Source organism: Solenopsis invicta, chromosome 12 (genome assembly GCF_016802725.1).
Source record: "Solenopsis invicta isolate M01_SB chromosome 12, UNIL_Sinv_3.0, whole genome shotgun sequence".
Lineage (NCBI taxonomy): Eukaryota > Metazoa > Arthropoda > Insecta > Hymenoptera > Formicidae > Solenopsis > Solenopsis invicta.
Genome location: NC_052675.1, coordinates 9,705,320 through 9,731,026, shown reverse-complemented (window position 1 = coordinate 9,731,026; position 25,707 = coordinate 9,705,320). Strand labels below are relative to the sequence as shown.

The 25,707-nt window shown below is 46.1% G+C and overlaps 1 protein-coding gene across 1 annotated transcript in view; it reads right to left on the bottom strand.

The window, feature by feature from the left end:
* The window catches only part of LOC105194590 (mothers against decapentaplegic homolog 6), a 59,366-nt gene that overhangs the window by 12,278 nt on the left and 21,381 nt on the right, over positions 1-25,707 (bottom strand). Inside the window, 1 exon segment of the mRNA XM_011159573.3 lies at positions 24,779-24,865. Coding sequence (XP_011157875.2) covers positions 24,779-24,865 — 87 coding nt within the window.

The window sequence follows — 25,707 nt, the reverse complement described above, 5'->3', positions numbered from 1 at the left end:
TGTCGAATTTTCATGTTTATCTGCGATCGTCTGCGGTCTTTCAGCAGTTTCTGGCCGCCGCGCTGCCGCGCGCGTTTTATTCCTCGTCGAGTTATCGCGCCGCGGACCAGAAGCGCGAAATCAAACCGCGAGGTAGATACACGCCGGATATACAGGGTGTCGCGAGAGGCAGCTGCCGTCGCCGCTCTGGCACAAGCCGAGATATTTAGGGGGCTGCTCGTGCACGAGAATCAAGTTATTCGCCTTCGTTCAGAGCGCGCGGGGGAAGACGGTCTTGTCGCTCGGCTTCGAGGTTCCCAGTGATCTACGACGAGCCGGGAAAATCTCGCGAGTTTCCAAGTGCATAGAAAACGGACGACGATTCACAATTCGATATATGTACAAGCGAGCCGTGTGTGAGATCTCCCCCTGCGACGGGCGGGAGGAAATAAATCATAGAGATAATCGGAGAGGAATTAAGCTGAGCGAGCGCGAGCGAGAATCGCGAGGTGCGTTTCCCCTCCCTCCCCCCTCCTCCCCCCGCGGCTCGCGCGATACAATAAACGCAGTCACTAAATGTGGGCCACGCATCACACGCAGCGATACGAGAAGAGGACCGACGCGGCGGGCGGCGCAACCGACGCGGCGGGCGGCGCAACATGTGTGGCTCGGAAAATTGGAAGCAGACCGAAAGCCCTGTAATAAAGCAATTCTGTCGGTTCTCTGAAGATCACGATAAAGAAGCAATTACGGAATTGACTGCAGCTTGCCGCGGCTCTTAAGTGTCCTCATTTCTCTACGCCGAGATAGGGGAGGGAGGAAGGTGGAAAGAGATAAAGAGAGAGAGAAACGGAGTTATTATTTCACGTCTGGATCTCTCGGCGACGCGTACGTCCGCGAGTCTTTCATTTTCGTAATCGCTCTCGTTTCCAAGGATCTCCAGTCAGTGGTTAAGAAAAGCCACTCAATGAATCGGTGACCGCGCCGCGAGAATTATACGCTCGCCGTCCGAATAACTCCAATTCGCTAAATTCTTCCAACCGCGTGATACCGACGATTCTACGCGAGAACGCAGACTTTTATAGAGTGCTTTAACGTTTGACGTTCCTAATACGTCCCTAATAAGAAAATACGAGTCCCCGTCTCGCGTACAAGCGAATATAAATTCCGACGTGATTAAAGAGACGTATCATTTCGTACGTTCCTCCCCCCCTTTTTTTTTGTAAAGTGCAATCCTAGTGACGCACATACGCGCCAATGATACTAACCTTTGAGAAGCTAGAAGAATTTCTAAAAGTTAAAAAATTAATTGAAATAAAATTAAAGATAATTGTTTAACAGTAGGGTAAACTCTAAGGGATTTCGTTTTTGCGATTAATAATCGTTTTAAAAGTGACTTGGAAAATAATTTTTCTTTATTATTTTCCATTCAACTTCATTTATTTATAAAAGAAACACAAGCATTTAATAGGGCCCAATGTCGTGTTTGAAAAAAATCTCATTTTGTTCTGTATAAAGGAGAATTTTATTTTTACGAGTGATTTTGAAATAAGCATTTCATTCTCGCTTGGTTCACTTCAATATCTTCAAAAATAGAGTTTATAAAAAATAAAGTAAGTTAGGTGGGCCCTATTCGGTTCAGGTACCGTCTTGGCGAATATAGTATAGTAAGATTATTTCGTCCATCTCCTGCACGCGATAAAATAATAAAATGTAAACTCTCGGGCCGCGCGCGCGCGATCGGAAAGGATCCGTCTAATAGCTGGCGCGGAGTCGGTCGGTCGGATATTTATCGTTTGCAGCGTACGCAGATCTCGAGTGTCGACCTTCCCAGCCGCATACCAATCGCCGCGCGAAGCGATACGGGCAAGGTGTTTGCACGGGAGCGTGTGTAAACACGGATGGGAGAAAAATAACGCGCGCCGTCCCGAGACACGCGACAGCGTCGGCTAAAGTGTCTGGAGTCTCGTTTGGAATGCGATACCCATCGCTGCCGTTGGTGCTAGCTGCTGCTGCTGCTACCGCCCCGTCGTCGCTTCGCGACAGAACGCGTACATGTACATTCCCGCGACAGATAAGGCACGCGGATTAAAATCATAATCCGCGAGTATAAAAATGATCGAGTGCACGAGAAGGAAGAAGAGGTTTACGCGTATCAAAGAACGTGATTGAGATCACTTGGGAAAGACGTCGACTGAATCGTCCGCTGTAAAATCGGCCAATTATTATTTACCGGACAAGGCCGCGCAATTTCCATTTGTAGCTCGTTAATTCTAAAAAAAAAAAGAAAAAAAAGAAAAAAAGGGAAAACAATGTATCGTTCCGCGAGATAATGGCTCACGTTTTTCCTGGCGTCGCGACGCGTGGTAATAAATTCAGACGCTAGAAAAAGAAACGCTCGCAGAGAGCACACGGGGGCCAATATTCGTAAATCATCGGGGGCGCGCGAGCCGCCTCTCTCCGATAATAAATTTCGGCGGGCGAGAGACGGAGAGACGCGGAAGAAGCGAAACGCGGCCGATGCCCGTCGCCGTCGTCGCGGCACTCGGCCCGAAAGCGAATTCCAGGGAGATTGGATGCAATTACTTATCGACGCGCCGCCGTTGAGCCACCGCGTCGCGATCTGCAAGAATAATGCCCGGCGGCCTTCCGACTTCGCCCCCGACGTGACTTGTGTACATACGCTCGCGGAGAGGCCGACCGGCGCGGCCAGAAGAGGGGTGTTGTTTTGATCGACCTGATATTTTACGTTCGTAAATTAATCCGGCGAGATTTATATCCGGCCGCGTTTCGTACGACGCACACGCGAATTCGAATCGAGTTCCGATGGAGAAGAAGTGCGGAGAAAGAGAGAGGAGAATGATAGAGGGACCGTTTCCTCCATCAGAATCGTCGTTGAATTTTAATAGCAGCGAAACGGCAGATTAACATATTTACATTAAAAAAGATTCCGAGAGAATTGTGCATTCGTTTCCAGAACAAAGAAATATTCAATTAACGGAATAAAGATAAGTATTTCTATGGAAACAAAGAATCTTTTTAGTTCTTAATATTTATAAAAATCTACCGTTCTAAGGTAAAGCATTTTTTTCCATTATTATTAATGTACTGAAAAAAAAAATACTTTAAAACTAAAAGAAGTATTTACTCCATAGCTTTATATTGCAGTCAAGTTAAAAATTTCCTAATTGAAATATTCAAGTACGATAAAATAAGGAAATAATTTTTAACCAAGTAATTTTTACAGCTCTAAAAAATATTTACTATTACAATATTTTTATATTCAAAGTCGGATTTTTTAAATCTGGCAAAACAATTTAATTAAGTTTAATAATATTATTTCATTTGTAAAATCGTTATTTTAAATGTAAAAAAATGTAAAAAAATGTAAAAATACAAAATTACATACTTAAGCTGTGCACGCCTCCGGTCTTTTTTCGCGCAGAACACTGTCAAAATTGATAACCGGACAGTGACTGGGATCCCGGCAACAAAACACTGATCCCTCCGTAATCACGTAACAAATTTCACTTGACAAAAATCACTTGACAAAAATCACGTAAAGCAGAATGCAGAACGGCGAAATATGCCGTGATACTCACTCCGTGACTGTTTATTCGGCCAGTGCCTGCAAAGGAATTTCGATCAGGCAGGATTGTCGCGGAAATCGGAGCGGTGGGGCCGATCGCGAGACCGCGAGGATCCAATCGGAAGCGACACGTCACCCGAAGGAAGCGCGACGATCGAATGTCATGTGCGTGTTTATCGGCATACCAAGGGGCGTGCTCCGAAATTTTCGCGACAATACGTTAATGCGAGGAACCGTATCTAAATCACGAATGTCCATCCAAATTAATATAATTATTTATTGAATATTTTTACTTGAACAGAAAAAATAAATGCATCAAAATATATGGTTTTAAGAAAACGTTTTTTTTTCGTTAAAAAAAAACTTATCTCATTCCAAAAATTAATAAAATATCTTATTTTCTAGTTCTTGATATCTAAGAAAACGGCAGACTTTCATAGAGATAAGAATCGTAATTTTTCTCGGAAATAAAAATACTTTTCGAGAAATTTACAGTGTCAAGGAAGATCGTAATTTTACAATTCTTGCGTTTGTTTGAAAAGAGTTGATATCGATGTTCTATAATTCTATATCACCGCGACGTCGTGTCCGCGTTTCGCGTCGCTCCCCCCCCTCTCCCCCAGATCGATAAGGAAAGCCAATTGTGAACGGCGCTTTAAGCGGATCGCGAGCGACCGATGCAAAGCCATCGGAGTGCCAATGTGTTTTCCCGGTTGGGTCAAACACCCTGAGGCTTAGATAAGGTTCCCAACCTTGGCATGGCCGAGCCAAGTAACTGCGTAACGTAGGTGCACATACGACGACGACGACGACGATGACGACACTGTTGTTCCGCGCGTTGAAAATCATGCACGTAAAAAGATAAGCCGCGTGCATCGGTACAAAGTAAAGTACGTAAGAAAAATAATTTAAGCTGTAAGATTTCAATCTTTCATTCATCGCGGATGAAAAAGTGCGGATCACGTGATGTACGATTCAAAATCTCACGTAAACATATGCGAATTAAGCAGCTTGGAATGTATTAAAAACACGAAGCGTCGCAATTTGATTACTTTTTATCACGCGGTGCGTTTATCAAAAATAAATCACGCGACCTCTCGAGATCTCCTCCGCAGAAAGTAAAGAAGAATAATGGGTGTCGCAAAACATTATTATCTTCTTCGCCTTTCATATTTTCTTTCATTAATCTCACATCATCTCCGCAATTGAATTTCATAATAATCACATTCGTGCAATCGAAACGCCTTTCTATGCATTTTTTATTTTTCGCGTCTTCCCTCTCGGAGCTAGCTAGATCCGTCTTGCTCGTGGATCCCCTTAAGCCCAAATCACACTAGCGATTGACAATTGCGATTGACGATTGGCGATTACTTTTTAAACCAATCAGAGCAAAACAGTCGGTGGCTGCTTTGCTCCAATTGGTTGAAAAGTAATCGCCAATCGTCAATCGTCAATCGTCAATCGCTAGGTGTGATTTGGGCTTTAGTCTTGACCCTGATTTCCATCCTACGAGCATCTATTCCAAAAAGGAAGGAAAGAATTTCGCGGCCCGTTCGTCCGCGAGGGCACGCGCGCGCACGTGCACGCGCGATCGCAGCGCGTACGTATGCGTATATATCGGGGTCGACGGCTATACGGTAAAGGTAGTAAAGGCAGCGCCGCGGCCGTGCCGTGTCGCGTATACACACATATATCGGCGCTCGGAAAGACGCGTGACCCTTGTCCTTCAAACGGCCTTTCTACGACCGCGCGCGCGCGCGCGCGAGTAGCGGCGCGTATAGGTGCGCGTTGCATACCTAACGACACGCGCTCTCGCGCTAAGCTCGCAGGAAAGCCGGCCACGCGTGTGCGCGTATGTACGCCGAGAGCGCAACGAGCGCTCCAGCAGCCATGTAACCCACAATTCTCCGCTACCAGGGACGTGCTTGCCAAATTCCTCACCTCACGTCGCGGAAAGTCCCACTGCGCCGAGAGGAACGCGGCCGACCGTGCGCGCGGGTTCATCCGACTCGATTCGTGGCTCGTTTTATCCTTTTTATTTCATCAGATAAATATCACTTTAGAAGCTCTTCGGGATACCAAATGTGATTTAATTAAGTGTAATTAATAATAAAAAAAAAAATTAATTGAGAATGGCTCCAAGTATAAATCAATGATGAGTAAATTGGCAACATAAGCCTAATGGTAATGGAAAGAGATGACATTCTTTAACACATACATATTGATTGATGCAAACTTAAAGACTAGTTTACATTACAAATTATTACTTTTTTTTTCTGGTTAACACGCATTGATGTACAGAATGTTGATCCAGATTTTTCGATTTTCCCGAGCATCAGTGTCGCCGTGTATGTACGGGGCTATTGGCAGTAACATTGATTGAAGAGGACGCGTTAGCGCGCGATTGCACAATCACGAATGACATAATCGTGAAAATAATCTCAGTTGCAGAAATATTGATGCATACTGTCGCGCTATCGCTGACTCGACGTTACTAATCAGTATATTATTGATTGTCTAATAGGACCTTACGCAGTATCAACGAACACCGACAGCATTATTGATCACGTGTGAATATCGCTGACGGATCGATGTAGGATATTGACGGTGATTCAAATTTTTTTTATCCTCGAGCATAAGTATCGCTGCACGATGGGGATGTTGATAGTAATACAAGTGATCGTGCGAAGAGAACGCGTCAGTGCTTCCGTCAGTATACTTCAACAATCACGGATGACGTGATCGCAGAAATAACCTCAGGTTGTAAAAGTATTGACGCATACTGTCAGTATTATTGATCGGTATTACTGATCGCGTAAGGTCCCTGTAAGGTCGCTGTACAGCGAACGATAGCTCACTGAAAATTATATGTATCTTAAAAAAAGAGAGAAAAAAAATACACAAGTTAATAATATTGTAGCGCACGCTAGTTACGTTTTTATCAAGTTTATATTCATCCGCAAAAATTCACTCTTCTTTTTTCCGCGCGGAGATAATGGCGGTTGAGAAAGGAGAGGTAACACAATGTACCGTTTATGAATATTCTAATTCAATTCAGCAGACTAGAGCAAATACGTTTTTACGCGCGTCTTTAATCTCCCAACGACAGTCCGCATTATTTATTATCCCATTGCATATGCAAGCGCGTGTGGCTGGCAGCATGCTCATTAAAGAGCCGAGAACCGATTTGACCCCGGCGAATCAATCCCCGTCGAAGGAGGAGGCGCGAAGACGCGCTTTTTACTCCACCTCTCCGCGCGCCGCGGCGCAACGCGAACGAGACGCACTCGTCTATTTTTGCTCCCGCGGGAATGTTGGCTTCGCTAAAAATAGTTGGCCGTATCCGCTTCCGTATCAGATATACCATAACGCGGGATGAAACGACTCCGAGGGACATCATCCCGTACGCGCGCGACACCGCCGCCACCGTGTATTATATACGCATGTACCACGCACGCCGACACGCACGCGCGTACACCCTCGCGCGTACACACGTACGCGCGTACATACATCTAGTTTGATAGACGAGAGCGAGCGCGATAGGAACTACGACGAGTTTAGCCGAGCGGTGTTTGCCCGCGATAAGATGCGCGCGTAGCGCGCCAGTGGCGCCTGTGCTTGTGTACCGAGACAGGGAATTTCAGTATTTTCAGTAAAGGCCGCCAGGACGACTCCCAGACGCCCGGTCCTGCAGACGACGACGCCAGATTATTACACGGGGAAGAAGTCCCGCGTGGGAGGGGGATGATCGCTCGATATATCCGAGAGAAATATCTTTATCTCTGTGTTTTTCAGGTTATCATTTATTTATAAACTTTATCTCTCCACAAATAGAATCCCATCAAAAATTCTCTTTATAGCTTTTTACTCTTTAAAAATAAAGTCTCCCTCCCGTCCTCGTCCAGTTTGAGAAAGAGCATGGCCTCGCGTAAGCTCTTAGCTCTCGCTGGAGCGCGTTTCTTTTGCTCTCCTCGAGACTGAATATTAAATCTGGCACGTCGCGCGAGTTCTCTCTGAAAAAAAACGTTGCGTGTAAAGGATTATAAGCTGTCACTAATTGGAAACGCGATAAATGTTCTATCATCTAAATATCGCAATTCGCAAATATTTACATAACCAGTGGCGCTAAGTTAAGTATGCTTAGATAAATACGTCGAGATATGTACGAATTATCGCGCGCAGGCCGTCCATCTTATTCGCGTTGCGACAGAAACCTGGTTATATGAGTTAATAAATACACTTTAAATGTACGCGATTAAAAATGATAAACACGGCCTATCGCGAACCGCGGCGGCGTCCGTCGCGTCGTCGCCGTCGCGCTTCGAACTCGACGGGATCGATCGAGACGGCCGAGGGATCGAAGGACGTTAAACCACGCGAGGCAGGTGCGTCGGGCACGGGAGAATCCTTTTTCAACCTCGCACGTGTAATTGGAAACGGAAGGAGAGAAGCTAAACGACGCGAGTGTCGTGCGGGAAGCACCGCTACCGGCTTACCTTGAGGTCGAGGGACGCGCAATATTCCACGAAGGATCAATGAAGATATACCGCACGTGGCGACCCGTTCATCAATTTTACTTTCCCCGCGGGGAGGGGGATCGAGAAACTGACGTGCGATTTTGTCGAGTCCGCGCGAACGTTACGGCGCGTACGCGTTGAACTCGCGAAGCGTCAAATTGCGTAAATCGCGTAATACGCGCCGAATGTGCGAGAGGAATGGGCGGATGTGCCGTTTCGTCGAATTTATCGTGCGGCCTCGCGGCGGGCGATCGCGATTGCGATCGGCCGCAGATCTATCCCCGAAATTCCGCGAAGCGCGTACGAACGTTCTTGTCGATTAGCGCGTACGTACGTTCTTGTCGATTAGCGAAACTCTAGAGAAGGCAACGTGAAGAAGGTACGTGCGTTTTGTTATCGCTTCGTAGATGTAAATACCGATCAAAATCATTTTCCTCACGCACACAAGCGCTCTTTCGCAGGCGATCGTCATTATCAACGATATTAATTTTCTGAGAAAGTGAAGATATCTTAATTACTCTCTAAATCGGAATTAGTATATTATTGAGGCAGTGAACAGTCTGATTTTAGTGTACTATATTTATGATTACATCAATCAGTGATACGCACTGTCTATCAACGATAACACACTCATTCCCATCGGTGAAAGTATCCTCTTCTTACAGCAGACTCACTAAAAGATAATGTCTGTTATGTAATTGTTGAATTAACTGTATTAACAACAGTCAATTCGACAATTATTTAGTTACACAAAAAAAGGTACACATAATTCATTCGTGTCGACAATAAACATTTTTAAATCAAAAATTCACTGGACCAACTCAATATTTAGTTGAACGTAGTGCTAATTGGAGGCCAATGAAATATTTTAGTTTTTCGACAAATGCGCTTTTTTCGACGCTATTTCTGGATCTCTAGCGACGGCGCACAGGACAACCAAACGGATGCTCGTAGTCGAGCGCTCAGACGGAATCGAAAAAAAAAAAAAGAGAGAGAAAAAAAAGAAAAAAGACTCACGTGAGGACACAGGTGGAACAGCTCGGTCGCGGATGGAAAGTTCTCCCTTGTCAATCGAAACGACGCGACGGTATCGGCGGCAGTCGTACGCGCGTCAGAGAGGCGACGGATGACCGCGTCAGCGAGTCGCCAAGTCGAGGACAGACGCCTTTTAAACGAGACTAGCGGGAAAGGATCGTCCGCGTCGCGCCGGCGAGGCGCAGCGACGGCTTGACTTTCACGTGGGATTCTATCCACGACGAGATGATGGGTCGGGTCGTTCGGTCGGTCCCCGCGAACGAGCGTCCGAAAAAAATCGCACGCGCTCGCGTGCTACGAGACGACGACGACGACGACGACAACAACAAAGCCATAAACCGCTCGCTTCCTGCGTCGCGCCGCCCGTCCGGCTCTGAATGCATTACGTCGCCGTCGCCGCCGTCGCCACCACCGTCGTTGTCGTCGTTGTCGTCGTCGTCGTCGTTGTCCTCGTCGGCGACTTCCATGTTGCGCACGCAAACCTAACACGCGTGACATAAATATCGGTGGAATAATATCGCCGCGTGCACGTTCTGAGAAAACGAGCATCTCATCGCGGTCTCGTCAGAGTATGCGTACATATAAAAAGAAAATAGTTGTGCTCATTATCTATGCGCGAGTAACGTAGTGATATAATAATGAATGCGAGTGTTACGAGCGCGATTAAATAGATGTATCGTTGTAAATTATTTAATAGTGAGAACGGCGTGGGTAAAAATAGATTATCGAAGCGACGCGATGCGTTTATTAAGACTTTGATCGCGTGAATCGCGTCAGAGTGTCGCCGCGCCACGCGTCACTGAATAGGCAAGATAGATCGGAGACGGATAAAGCTCGCGTTTAAGAATTGCATCTTCTCCGTGTAACGCCCACGCGGGCTTGCAAAATTGCCGCGCGCATGTGGCGTATATAGGCGCCGTACAGAGGCTTCACATTCGTCACGTCGGAATATTCAGAGATTCCGAAGGCTGAAAAAAGATGTTTTTCAGCAATTTCTTTGGGAAGACCTAAAAACCAATTAATATCAAACTTTGCACGTTCTTTTACTATTAATTTAACAATATTTTGATATCAAATAATCAACTATTAGTGGGCTAATAAGAGTAACCGCCGTTGTTGTCGATGCGTAGAAACGTCCGTTTTTGAAATTAATAAAATCGTCAATTCTACGCACCAACAACCGCGATTATTCTTATTAGTCCACTAATAATTGATTACTTGACAATTTGAGAGTACTTCTACGCTTCGATGTTTTTTATTGTAATATTTTAATATTTTTTTTATGTAAAAAATATTTAAAAAAGACGCGTAGAAGCGGTGGGATAAACAATAGCTCTTGACATGTAAAATAAAAAAAAACTCTTCTTATTCAAGAGAAGTGTGGATATGCACGAAAAGAGCAACAAATTTCGTTAAATTATCAAATATATCGACAAAATGGTTGGATAATTTTAAAGGTAAATATCGAGAATATATGTTAACAAAATTGATCTCTTTGACTTTTCAAACTCGAATACCTCCTAAATATCAATGAGCCAATGTCGATCACTGGCGAATTCCAAGTCAAGTTTCAAGTTAAGTGGATCGCTGACTTCTTTCCAACATTCCGCTTGGAAAAAGTCGATCTCGACTCCAAGAAGAATTTATTGTCAAAATTTAACGCACACCGTCCGAGCCGGACGTCACACACGCCGGTACGTGAGTGTGCGTGAGACGTGAGAGCACTCCGCGAAATGCGCGAGTGCGCGCGTAGTAAGCGTATACGTGTGCATACGCATAGTAAGCGAAGACATAAAGTCATCGGGTGTTTGCTTAAGTGCGTGTCATATTAAAGAACGGTACGGAATATTATTGGCGCCTGTCTGGCAGCATTGCGGGGAATGCGACGCATGTTACGTACGGAATCTGAATAAAATGCGAGGGGGAGAGTGTATACGTATACGACACATCCCGATATTATATCTGTATGCACATAGATTCGCACGCGTATATCTCGGGACATCGGGCATTGTGAAACAAGTAGGCGGGCGCGCCGCGAATAGTATCGCAATAAAATCGTTCAATTTATTTCGGTTCTCCTGCAAGCGGAGAGTGTCGGCCGCGGCACGAGGGTCTAAAAAAAGATTCCTCGCCTCTATTACGCGCGAGCGCACGGACGGCGGCGGCGGCAATGCCTCTCGATCAAAAGGACACTTGGCAGCACTTATATTTTCGTTGGCCCTTATCGACATCGCGCCACTGCACCTACGATGCACCGCCGTTAGACTTTAATAGACGTTTTCGCAGGGATTGGTATTAATAACCGACGTTTCACTCATTCGTCGCGACGACGTACTGAGGGGTTGTTTGTTTGTTCGTCCCGAACGGAATATGTAAATATCCACAATACGAACATTATTGGAGCGTAAATCTCGAAAAAAATAAAAAAATTCAACGATTAAAAATCATTAGAGATAAAATAAAAGGAATGAAATTCTAGTCGACACGAGCAGCTTGTGAAAAAAGAAAAGGAGCCAACGGTGGTCCTGTTGAACATGTGTATACAGATACAAGACCGCGGCACGTACGCGAGGCGCATAAAAAAACGAGAAAAAAAGAAAAGCCCGATCGTAAAAGAATCGGGACGTGGGAAGGCAGGAAAAAGTTGTGCGCGAACTAGCGCAGAACTCGGCAGCGTCGACGCTCGTAAAAAGACTCGGCTCCAAGATCATAGTCACGACCCTCAACCAAAGCTCACTCTCTCTTAAGAGAGGGCGTCCATAACGCAGGACACGTGTTTGAATCCCAAGATAGAGAGGAGAAAGAAAGAGAGAGAGAGAGAGAGAGAGAGAGAGCTTCCTAGACGACTGTAAAAAAAAAAAGACCGATGGAGGGAACCTCGGGATCGTCATCGCGGGCTTCCTCATTGTCATTGTCCGCAAACAATGCGCCCGTAAGGAGATACGCGTAGAACGACGAGATGTACATAACATATGCGTTACGCATGGACGGTACATGTGTGCGTGCGTAACGTACACGAGGGAGCGCGCGCGCGCGCACGAGGAGATACGTGTTGACGCTTTGTAATGGCAGAATAAAAGATGGCCCGACGCCAGTGAAGGCGCCACATACCAGGCGCCGCCTAACCACTCTTTTCCTCCATCCTACTCTGGCGCACGCCGCGGCCCGTCTCTCTGTCTCTCTCTTCCGCCAATGCGCGTCCCTCCCCCACGACAGCTGTCTCTCCCTCTCCCTCTATCTTCATCTCCCTCCGCATTTCGTCTCTCTCTCTTCGTCTCCTCGATTCGCCCCGCGACAGTCCGACCGTTCACTCGCTCGCTCTCCTCATCGGCAAACACGCACCCTCCCCCTCTCTCTCTCTCTCTTATTCCCCGCTCTTCCCCTCAAGGCACACTTTTCCGTCTCTCTCGCGTTACCTTATCCTCCTCTCGCGCCGCGCCATGTTCCGCGACCCCGCGTCCATCCATTCCTCTCTCCGTCTTCCTCTCTTTCTTTGACCAATTCTTTGACCCTATACAAACAGGGCCGCGTGTATGCGTGGCGGAATGTGTGCGGGCTCGAGACGCGCGCGCATATTTTACACGCGTGTACGTACACGCGTAACGACGATGTGGTGCATCCTTTTTTTTTTCGCCGGTTCACCGAACGTCACACCCGCGGAGGGCCGCCGATTTCTTCTCACCCCTTCACCCTCCCCTCTTCCTTATCTCTCGCTCTCTTGCACGCTCGTCCGAGATACGCACATCGAAACTGCGTTCGATAATTTTGCAAGAGCGCTCCGGCGTACAGTGGCGTCGGCAGCACGAGGAAGTCGAAGAATTGCTCGCGGGATTCGAGGGCGAGACGGTCATCGAGATTCGAAATGTATCAATTCTCAAATGTACCGAACTCTCAACTCTTTGATAGCCGAAGCTGTATCAAAGCGAGAGATCCTCAAATTGAAAAAAATGCTTTCATCATATATCAAAGAGGATTTGGTATAAAATGTATTTTGGGGAAAGACCGAATAGAATTTCTGACTGGACTTGATATTTCATAGCTAGATAACATTCGACGGACTTAACTATAAGCAGAGTTGGGTTAGTTAAAAAGTTAATAATTTTCAACTTGACTTAGTTAACTCTAAATGACTTGACTTTTAAAGATTGCGTTGCACAATCAAGCTATGTTTTCAATTCTAATAAAAAGGACAGCCAAAAAATTGCTTCGGATCAAAGAAACGTTTCTCTAACCGTATAGCAACACACAAATACTTTTTGACTCAAATAGAACTTTTCTCTCGGTTTGTATGTATATCAGAGATTTCGATTATCAATGATTTTCTATTCTAGGAAAAAAAAAAGGGGAAATGTGTGTCGTAGTATCGCAGATAAATCACTGCGTCGGCGCGCCCCTTCGGCGGAAAAGGAATGCCAACTCGTAACGACTTTCGAGACGGCGAAAGTATGCGCTAGACAACGCACGCGCGCCGGAAGAAGCGCGTCTCGGGTCCCGCGGCTTTCTGACGCGAGTGATTTAGCATCGCGCGATTGATTCGGCGCGCAGGCGAGTTCTCTCGTCGCGAAATCCGTTTTCCGCATAGAGCTCTGGCAACGACCGCGACAACCTACCGTTTTCTACACGCTCGACGACGATTAACACTCCCGTGCTAATTAATTATAAAATTTGTCAAGAAATCCGCGAGTATGATTAATTTCTTTCTGTATCGGAATTGCATCGGAATTCTCGATGTCGATACTAACTTTTCTCAAGTTAAAGTTAATTTTAAAGAGCGTTATTCATATCAAATTGGAATTTCGTAATTTATAGATTACTCAAAACAGTTATAATACGGATCACGAAACAAATTTTTAATATTTTGATATTGTAAATTAAGTTTATTATTAGAAATGTATTCCTTTTTCTTCTTTTACACAAGCAAATTTTTAACCAAAAAAAAGTTAATAAAGTTTGTGTTTCACAAATAACTATAGTTAAAGTTAAAAGTTATTAACTTGTTAACTTTATTACTCAACTTTTAACTTTTCAACCGGTTACTACCCCGTTTACAGTCAAGTCCATCAAATGTTTTAGCTATAAAATATCGCGTTCAAACCAGAAATTCTGTTTGGTCTCGCCATAAATTACATTCTGCCATATCCTTTTCGGTTCTAACGAAAGCATCTTTCTCATTGCGAGGGACTCTCACTTGTGACATGGCTTCGGCTATCGCGTTGAGATTCCGCGCCGTTGACAATAGCCGCGCGCGGCGCACCGTGGAATTCTCGCGATTCGCGACAAACGCGCGCGCACACACGCACACACTCGCAAAGGAAAACTATCGATCCCGCGTCCGAGCGGACATCTGTATAAGTGGAGTGTCGTTGCACCGACGGAATTCCTGCGAACGACCTTCATATTTTTTTCATTCCACGCGTATTCGCGTGCGACACGCGTATCGCGTGATGCACGGCATGCGCGTCGTAATCGCGCGTCGTATCGCGCTCCGATCGACGACAAAAGGGGTTTGTTCAGAAGCGGACTTTCCATTACGCGGAGCTGAGCCCCGCGGCGCGCCCACAATCTCGGCACTGTATAGGGATTTCGAACTGCCAAAATCCCGCTATTGAGTTTATTTACGAATCGTCGTGAAACTATCGAAGGAACAATTTAATTTGCACGACCAATTTTCGATTCTATTAACTCCCTCGAATTTATACAGCTCCCATGGAATACCGCTTTTTTTTTATGAAGACTCCATTTAAAACATACCCTCTAAATTGGAATCAGTGTATTATTCACTGAAAGATAATGAATAGTCTCATTTCGGTGATAAACTTCCAACTACATCAGTCAGTGATACATGCACTGTTTTTCAGTGACAATACACTGATTCCGGTCAGTGAAAGTACCCCTCTTTCTCAATCGAAATCACTGAAAAACAGTCACCGATAATCACTGTTATAAAGTATAGCACTGCAAATCAGTAAGATTTTACTGATTCGGATTTAGAGAGCAACTTGTAATTCTTTTCCTTGATAAAAAGGCTTCTGAGAAAAAATTCTAGATAATTGCAATTCCAGGCAATACGCATTCGCTATTAATGATGCATTTATGCTATAATTTTGCTCGTTATAAATTACATCACTAATGCTCGTATATTATCCTCCGAATAGTAGCTCATAATTCACTTGAGATCCGATTGTTCTTCTCATGATGTTTCAATTTTCACGGACGCTTCGCGATGCCCTTGCGTGCGTGCGTGCGTGCATGCGTGCGTGCATGTGGAAACGTGCAGCCCGTTGTTATTGCCGTTGATACGATTCCGATAAATCCGCCATGCGGAACGTCGAAAGCCGTTCCATAGACACGGACAGCGTCATCATCGTGTAACGATCGTTCGACATCGTCAAACGGCAGGAATCACGGAGGATCGCGAATTATAATGCCGCGATAGCGATCTAACGTGCGTACGTGTGTGCGTGGAGAGGGGAGTCCTGCATAATAAAATAATAAAATCGCACGGTCCGTTAAATCGGCAGCGTCTGCTAAATCGTCGTGAGACGCGGTGGGCGCAAACGCGCAATAAATTTCTACGCGCGCGCGTCGTTCGTCTCTCGAAACTTTTATCTTCTATTAATAATTACAAAACGAGTCGTACGCGCGTGCGCGCGTTGCCACGATCCTTTAATCCTTTCGGCGCTGAACGGCCCGACGAGGCGTAACTTATGGCAACAGTAGCAGCGCGTGCTTCTCTTGCGTGAGCGAACGCCTTTCTATCGATCGACAGGTTTGATATTGATAATCGCGTAACACGTGTAACGTGACGATAAACGCGATAAACCATTAATATTTCAACGTGCAACTTTTGGAAATCTTTGAAAAAACGTTAATCACACTGAACTTAATCAGGACTGGTATCTCGTTTCTCGTCTATTTTTTCAACGAGCAGCAGTTTTTTTTCTCTCTTCGTTCGGCGACGCTCGGATATCGCATTTCGCGCAAATGCATTCGTATATAAATAACATCGGAGATAAATAAGAAATGAGAAGAACCAGCGTTAGAGAATGATGCGAGATGTCACGACTTATCTCCTCACGATTTATCATTTCGCTCAAAAAATGACAGATAGTGCTAAATGACTTAATCGTGACTCAGAACGTATCTATTAAGCGTATTCCGAACAACTTTAAAACCTTGTTTGCATGTTATTCATTCATCAAAATGGACGACAATGTCTGCTCATCGTAATCAAGATAGATAACCGGATCGGATTTTAGAAATCGTTAGTGACGAGTGTATTCAGATATTTCAAGATCACTCGGAGCGTTTGATTTTCTCAGCCGTTTGACATTCATCCGTATAATCAACTGTGCCGTTTACCAAGAAACGCACTTGATAAAATCAACGGAAAGACGAGAAAAAATTTTTCCTGTCTCATGTAAAAAAAAAAGACGTATCAAGGTTCAAGTTGCGCAAAAACTAGTTGTTTCAGTCGCAAGGCGCAAGAATTAGAAACACTATCGGACGGATTCGACTCGTCCGATCCGCGTCGCCGAGTCTCGCTCGAACGGCAATTGATGCGCGTCTGAAATTACGATGGCAAAAAATCTGGGGCACGTATAGCAAAATTGCTTGACAATCATTAACGAGCGTAAGAGCGTACGTGCTCGCCGTTACGCGAGACTTAATTCCGAGTCTGTTTCCCCGTTCCCGCGCTTCCCTCTCACGATCACTCTCTCTCTCTCTCTCTCTCGCTCTCTCGCGAGCGCTGCTCTCTATTTTCCCTCCCCCGTCGCGCCTCGATCGCTCTCAAACGCTCCTACTTGTTCTCTATATCTCTCGGCGTTGCTTGCCCACAAACACGCACCAGCGGAGCGCAAACGCGATACGCAAATGCCTGCCCGCCTCGTCCGCGCCTAAATACGCGACGGACGTTGTCTTCCCGCACGCATAACACGCGCTAGCTCGCGAGAGAACATCAGAAATGTTCCCTGCAAACTCCTCGGCCGTCCGTTCACGCTCTTCGCACTTTCGAAATCTCGTAGAGTGAAAAATCGCTCGAAAAATTGCGCAAATGTAATTTTCACTCTTTTGGAGTGATTTGGAAGTGCGCAAATCGTCCAAAATTCCTTGGCGACGTGAGGGAACGGATAAAATAATTTCGCTCGCGTCGTACGCGAGCCGACTCCAAAATATTTCTCGTCGCCGATATCGGCGCGAGCTTTCCTGGAAAATATCGTTGCGCCGGCGATGCAAAATTAGCTTAGTTTTTCCAGACGTTTTCGTCGGTGACGCAAGCACGCTCGCGCGCGCTCACCGACGCGATTTCGCCTCGATATATCAGAGGCTGCTGATTGAAACACTCGGCCGCGGCTCGATAGAGGAGGAGACGTGAGAGCGGGCTTCTCGGAAGAGCATGCGAACTTTGACAGATGGCCTCGTACACGTCCCTCTCTTTCTTCCTCGAAGGCTCCAGGGAACATTTATTTCGCCTCGTAGCGCCGCCGCCGCCGTCGCCGCGCGGTATAATTTAATTATTAATTTAACGACGACAAAGTAACGATCGCGCGGACAATGAGCGTGCCGATTATCTCAACGCGACGTAAGATAGTAGTGGTAGTGGCCCCATAAACCGGGTCTACCACGAGAGTAGGATTATAATTTACGCACGGTATTTATGCACTCGCGCATGCCGTGCCCGTACGCACGCGGAATATGCGCTCGATATACTCGCGTAGTATGTGTAGCGGCGAGTCTCCTCGTTACCGGGAGTTAAGCCCCTCGTGAAGAGAACGAACGAACGAACGAACGAACGAACGTCTCTCCCGTCTTTTTCCCTTGGAAAATGTGCGGGCGCAGGCACGGCATGCAAATTATTCCTCCGAGATACTCGACGTAATTATATATAGGTCAATAATGTTATCGATAAGCATCGCGATCACGTACGCGACGCGGCGCCAAGTTACAGCGTTGGTCCCCGAATCAAGGTCGCATAGCGAAAAACGCGAAAAAAGCGATTCCCTTGGATCTCCCTCGATCGCCTTGACGTTTCCTTTCGATACGCGACGATAAAAAAAAAAAGAGACTCTTCGTACGCGATATACTTGGTTAACTATTCGATTGAATCGTCGAAATCTGAGCGGCGCGGTTAAATTTTGACCAAGTAGCGATATATATCGCTGAGAAACGCGATTTGGAGCCCGCGTTTACGCGAACGGGAATGGCGCGGCTCGGATATACAGTTAACGAAGCGCACTTCTGGATCTATTTTCGCTCGATCGAAAGATCGAGGCCGTCGACCCAAACGGATCTCACGAGAGCCGAGAGAAAGAGAAGGAGAAAAAAGGAAGAGATAGCGAGAGGGACACCGAACCGCTTCGCGAGTCGCGATATTTGCTCTCTCTCTCTCTCTTGCTCCGCACTTGACTACGACGATGAGGACGATGACGACAACGAGGCGCAATCAATCCGTCATTTTATTAAGAGGCTTATTTCGCGCCGCGATTTCATTCCCTCTCAAGTGGCCTGATCCAATTCGATTTCATGGCGTTCTCCGCCGCGCGGCTGCGCGCGCGCGCATGCATGCGTCGTCACTTAGCTCTTTTCCATTGACGGCCGGCTCGTGTGCGACGACATCTCTTTGTACGCGACGCGGCGAACGAAATCATCCTTTAACCCTGCAACTGCGGCACGCGCGAACGCAATTGCCGACGAATGAGCCAGGGAGAATCTGTGCGCATTGCGACAGATCCGCCGCGCAGATTTGTCGTCTCGAACGTAAACAGTAGTCCCCGAAAACGGTTCGACAATACTTTTTTTTTCGTTTAATCGCATTTTCGCGAGGGAATAATAGAAAAGATGGAAAAAAAAAGGATAGACGGTGGTTTTGCGAGAGCAGGCAAATTTTCAGGAGAGCCACGATTATTAACGAGCGAGGAAACGGTAAGTCGGATGAGTCACGGCAGCAGCAAAGCCTAAGAAATGATGATAGACCTCGCGACCGAACGCACCGAGGCCGCTAATTGAAGCGCTTTAACTCGTCTACTTGTTTTCCCGCTTAACGAACCGTTAACTCTTAAAGCTAACGGCTGCGTAAAAATTCTTTCCTCGTTCGTCACGACCACCTTCTGAAAAGCGTATCATTAGCACCGCGCAACGTTTGCCGCTCGCGTCGTTATCCGTGATTAACTTCTTCAACGTGTTTAGAAGTTGGAAAACGACCCTCCCCTCCGCGCAACTTGGTTAACTTGGCGCGAGTTGCATTCCGACGGCGGAAGATCGCCCGCATCCGCGTTTCCCTACCCGATGGTCCGGACAATCTGTCCCCTTTAAAAACTTCGATCCGGCTTCTCCGCCAGACTTGAAGCGACCTTGAGTCTCGCGCACGGGTTACCCCGTGATGTACGAGTTCGAACTGTTCGAAACTAAAAATAAAAAGAGGCGAGTAGATGAAGTCATTTTTTCGCAAGTCTATGGTTTGTTGTGATCTGATGCAACGTCGACTTGTGCCGAGAAAGATATTTAAAAGAACACTCTAAATTATTACGTCTAAAAAAAGTTACAAGGTTTCGGCATATATTTGATGCAAATGTAACGAAAGTGTTCCATATTAAGTGACTCGTACGGTTAAAAAACAATAATCCGAAGAGCATTTAAATGTTACTTTGACATGATAATTTAAGTCTCGACTGCCAAAAGTGACATTTAACTTTAAAAGGCAATTTAGCTGTTGGAGAGATTTGCTGAGAAAAAACGTCGGTCCGACTGAGCGGAAAGCTGCGATGCGTATTGACGCTTTTGTTCCCGAGAGCAAGGACCGACGACCTCGACGGAATCCCCAATTGAGAAAAGTCGTTCCGGGATCCGATGAATGGAGCAGCCCGAGCTGGTCTGTTTACCTCGGTTATCGCACCCAAGGGATGGCGCCAGCCGATCCTCGCCCCATTCACAAGGGATGCGGAGAAGGGTGTTCCGGACCGTCGCTCGGCGACGTCGCAGCGGCGGAGAGGAACGGACGGACACGAGCAACCTGTTGCTTTCACCGTATACATATATATATACGTACATACCGGGATATATCCACGTGCCTCCTCTCCTCCGCGGGCGCGGGACACAGCACCCACACGCAACATGTTGCAGCAATCCCCGAACCTACGACCGTAAAATATTCGCGCGCGACGGATTATCGAGCTACACAGGCACGAGAGAGCAGCCGGGCAGCGTCGCGCACGTAGGTGGACAATTTATCGTCGTGTAAGCGCGGAAACCGAGAGCTTCGTGCTTGCGCGAATCGGTCAGGCGAGAGAGGATAATCGACCACGCGGTAGCCCGCGTTTTAGCTCGACGTTGACAATTTTTCACGCGAGACAATGGAATGATCGAATAGCGCGATGAAAATATGACAGTGATACAATATAATAATAAAAGATAATTTATAAAGAGAGAAAGAGACATAAATAAATCTCATTCGATTATATTAATATCACGTGACATGTACATTAACGGTGATGAATCATAAAATTCGTCAACTAAATAATGACTGATTTAGAATATCCAAAACACGACTCAATGCGGCATCACTCAAAGGAAGCATTATTATTTAATATAAAAATATTAAATCGTATTCATAAACTAGAAATACTTGTTGCGCTATAAATTTTTCTATGTAAATGCTCCATTCTCAAAAACTACCATGCGGAGTTGAAGCATCTCCAGAATCAATTATGAGAATCTCGGAAATGAGGCTCGACAACAAGCGTCTCGTTCGGCTCGAGAACTGCGTTCGAGATTCTCGAGAGGCGAGACCGACGACGCATTTCGATCGATCGTCGGCCGAAGGCGGCATGACGACGGACGTCCAAAGCGAGCAGCACGGAGAGAAGGAGCGAGAAGGAGCGAGAGCGAGCGAGTGAGCGAGCGCGAGATACCTAGCGCCAAAATAAATCAATAAAATAGCGAACCAAGTCGGGCACGTAGGCGCATACACGTGCATACACACGACGTATAGACCGTACACGTACGTGGATACGAGAAGAGTGTGGCGAGGCGAGGCGGGGCGAGGCGAGGCGAGGCGAGGCGAGGCGAAGCGAGGCGCGGCGCGGCGCGGCGAGGTGGCGCGGAGCGGAGCGACGCCACGGGACGGGCGAGGAGAGAGGCCGAAGCGGGCGAACGAGCTAGCGCGAGCGAGGTCGAGACACGCGGCAGCTGTCTGGCGCCAGGGGTCCCCCTGTTCCCTCAAACAGTCGCGCCGAATGCCACCCACCTTAGCCGACCGACCTATCGTGCCATTCTCAAACCTGCCTGCATCCCGGGAGCCGGCTTTCCCCCTGTCCCCTCCCCAGCCCCTCTCTGCCCCTCCTCCATCCTCCGTACCCGCGTTCCTGCGCGGCCTTCTTCTTCCCCTCGTCCTGCGGCAGATGCAGCAGCAGCAGCAGCAGCAGCAGCAGCAGCAGCAGCGGCAGCAGCAGCAGCAGCGGCAGCAGCAGCCTGCGACTCACGGCACCGTTTGATGGATCGACGACGGGTACGCCGCCCGTATTCCACGAAGTAAAAATTTCAGACCCGACGGGATGACTGTTCGATAAACAAGTTATTGAAACTGTCGAATTGCGTCGTAACGATGAAAAATCTCCTCCTTTCTCTTTACAACTTCTCAATTACGAGTGATGCCTTCTCTCGTAGCTAAATTTACGCGAAAAGAAATAAATGAAGCGCATCTTCCGAGGTGACGGAAAGCCTTGGAAGAGAATTCGATGGCCGCGCGACGTCATACTTGGAATACGCCCGATCGAATCCTGATATTTCTGTTCTCTCCCGGAAGCAACGTGTTCTATCTATAACCGGCTCAAATAAAAAGAGAACCGCGCGCGTTTATGATTCCGTGTCATCCACTTTGGTGCTCCGGAGCTTCACGTGTCCGCGTATTATATTGCCGCGCTAAACGCGCATCGCGCGGAATATACGTGACACTCGCTAAGCCGACGAAAGTGCAATCGCGTCAGGACGACGGTCTCGTTTCCGGTAAATGGATCTGCCGTGGCGACAGGTCGAACGCACGACGTGTCTTTTTAACGCCACTGTGAAATCCCAGAACCCATCCGCGAGAAACGCACGCATATTTCTTTGTCACAAAACAATTTCAGCTAAAAATATTGGGCACTTTATATATATATATTTTTTTAATTTTAATTGGAAGGATTTAAACAGAAATTAAAATGTGAATTATCTTATGTGTCAATGATCATATAATGCCAAAAACCAATGTGAAATAATATAATGCAGATAAAAGAGAATTCCAGATAAAAAAACACAAACGCCAAATAATTTTAGTCCAAGCTATAATTCTTATAATAATATTTATAATCTGAATAGTATTTGAGACATCACAGTGTAACATTAAAATGCTATTAATAAAAATAAAAAGAATTAAAGAATCCAAGTAAAAGAAGATCAAAAGTAATTCGATATTGTAATTTAAGAGTTCGCGCAATTTTGAAACGCATCTGAAAGGAATTCCAAAGATTTGTTTCATAAATTCACGTTATTATAAACGACATCCTCTCAATGTGGGGCTGCTAGGATAAATTGCGTTCTACGCGATTACCCTCGGATTAAATGCGTGAACGCGCGCGTCGTTTCTTACTCGCTCTTGTAAAATCGCGAGACGCGCCGGACACAGACGCAATTTGTTGTCGACTCGGGAATGTTTGACGTCGTTAGAGCAGCGGCCTTTGCATTGGCAAAGGTAGATAGTAAAAGTAAATCGCTTCGATACACGAGAGAAAAATTTGTTGCGACGCCACTGTCGTCGCGAATATTATAATTAATTTGTATTTTTTCACCGGTATGAGAATTCGCGATCAATCAAAAATGAACGAAACCATCGCGTTTATATAAAAACTAATTCTATAAATTTCTATAGATTTTATATATTATTTTAGTTCACTATGACAGAAAACGAAATAATTTTTGGCAACTATAAATTTGACAACTCAGAAAGTCAAGTACCTGTCACTAGTTTTACCAAGTAATAAGTACCAAAGTAGTACTAAATATTAAAAAATATAGTTACTACAATTTATATCAATTGATAATGAAAGAGCGACTCAACTAATATTACACAGTTATATAGATTTTATACACACAAGTTAGGACAGTTACATTTTTCTAGTTATTTTCATTATTATTTTTTTTAAATAAAATATAATAACTAATTAATCATTTACTACAACATACATCAATAATATATTTTTTTCTCAACAGGCTCAATTTTTTTGTCAACATTTGTATAAACTATTTTTCTGACGTTACCTAATGAATCTAATTATAGTTTTTTAGTTCGTATAACTTATTTATTTTTCTTATTACAATTTTATATCACATAGTTAAGGCGCCATTTATCTTTAAATTTCTAGTTGCTGATATAGCTTTTTTTTCTCCGAGTGTGGGGAACGTAATACGATCCAACTCTCTGTCTATCGAAATATTCTTTTAAAATATTATAGATATAATAGCTATATAAATAAATAAATACTCGTATACACATACTTGATCATTATAACCAGTTTTCTTATTGCGCGCATTTTTTCCTTTATCCCTGCAAACTACTTCCTTATCGTTAATTACCATTCGCACCTTCGATCTATATCCCGAGAAAAAAATTCGTACACTCGGTCCGATGGCGCAACGGCAGATAATTATTGAACGACGTTGCGGAGAAACGAGAGTAATCGTCGCGCGAGTCGGGCGGCGGTGGCAGCGGCGAGAGAGCAGAGCGCGCGCTCACTTTCCTGCTTCTGGCCGGGGCCAAAAGCGTTTCAGGCGTTCCACGAAGCAGCAGCAATGCGAGAGCGGCCCGAGAGCGGCCCGAAAAACGACGAGTCCGCGATCCGTGCGGTGCGTCATGCGTGAAAAGCTACGCGCGCGTCAGCCCCGTGGAACGTGCGTGCTGAGGAAATTTCTTCGTCGACCGTCGCTCGCTCGACATTGTAAAACATCGTCTTGCCCTTTCGAGAAAATCTCGGGAACCGGTTATTGTTTATCGAATATCATATTTCGCGCGTTGTAAAAATTCAATACGCGAGAATTGCGATTTTTATACGACGAGAGTGATTTATTTTTTTTATTTTTTAGAAAATATAATACAAGAAAAGCGAGAAACTTTTTTTTTATTAACTCGCGCGGATCTTTGGGCGCGCGTATGCGTGAGACTTGCATCCTCAAGTGTAAAATTAACTCGAATCGCGATTGTATTCCCGCAACTCGCCGCGATTCGAGGGGGAAAGAAGCTCGCCTAAAATTAAACCCGCTCTTATTTTTCTCAGATAGGGAAGCGAAGAAATGCACGGGAAGAAAACCGATCTTGGCGCCGATCAAGGTTAACCACGTGAACGAGGACGTAGTCATCGATCAGTGGCGTAGTCGGAGGTCTCTCGAGGATCGACCGTTAGGCTCAAGATTATTAAAGATAAAAAAGAAAAGTTGTACGTGACACGACGAGAGAGGGGGAGGGGGAGGGGGGAGGAGATGAATCGTCTTACTTTTCCGAAATATCAAACGTCGGACGAAACTTCAACGATCCATTATCGTTAAAATGACTCGACGAGACACCCCGTATATCTCTCGTCGCGGGGTCGGTGAACATATGGGGTACGTATAACCTTGAAGACATAGTTACCTTCTCCGTTGGTGGTAAGCGAGCCGGGAAGTGGCAGGGGCGTGCTGTTTCTGCACCGACGCTGATCCCCTTCGCTGGGCGCGCGATCTGAAAATAAACGGGCAACCCCTTGAGAAGCTGCTGCTTTCCTCACGCGAGACTATTTCTTCCTCTCTTAATTCCTTTCCCCTCTGCCCTCCCCCCCCCTCTCCTCCCTCACGCACTCTTTTTTTCATTCTCACACATGTTTCGCTTTATATCCAGAATAAGGGGAGAGACAGAAACATAATCATCGAGCGGCAGAAGGGAAAAGTAAGGTATAACGTTAAAAGACGCGTATCTCACCGATTCGAGCGTTACAGCGGGAGGATGAGAGGAGGATCGGACGAGAATTTTCCGGGACGGGTGGAAGAATTTCGCAACGCGCGTATATGCGTAAAAGGCTTAATGTCGGATAAACACCGGCAGCGAGGTTCCACGTAATTTCATACGGCCATACGTCCGCGCGCGGCTAATTGACGTAATACCTAGTCTCGGATTTCTCCGCGCTTCCCGACGGACGGGACGGACGGAGTAAATTCGATTCTCTCTCGAGGCAGGTGCACGCGCGGGAGATGCGTTCGAGCCACCGAGCTGCGGCGTGCCAAACGGTTAAAACGATTCGTCACCGCGTCCTATGCGGCGTGCAAGCGCGCGCGCGCGCTCTCGCGCCGAGAGGTAAATCTGATAGCAAAATGAATCTCGATCCTTCCTTATTTATCATCGGGGAAAGATAAGCAGCACCTTGTCACTCCGATTTATTCTTGAAGTGGCTACGCGTTGAAAAAAAAAGCCGGGCATCGACGATCGATGGCGTTGACCGTTCGCAGGAATTCACGATCGATCGGTCGGTCGATCGCGGAGCGAGAGCAATTAAGCGCAACAATTTCCGCGAGCCAGAAGAGACAGAA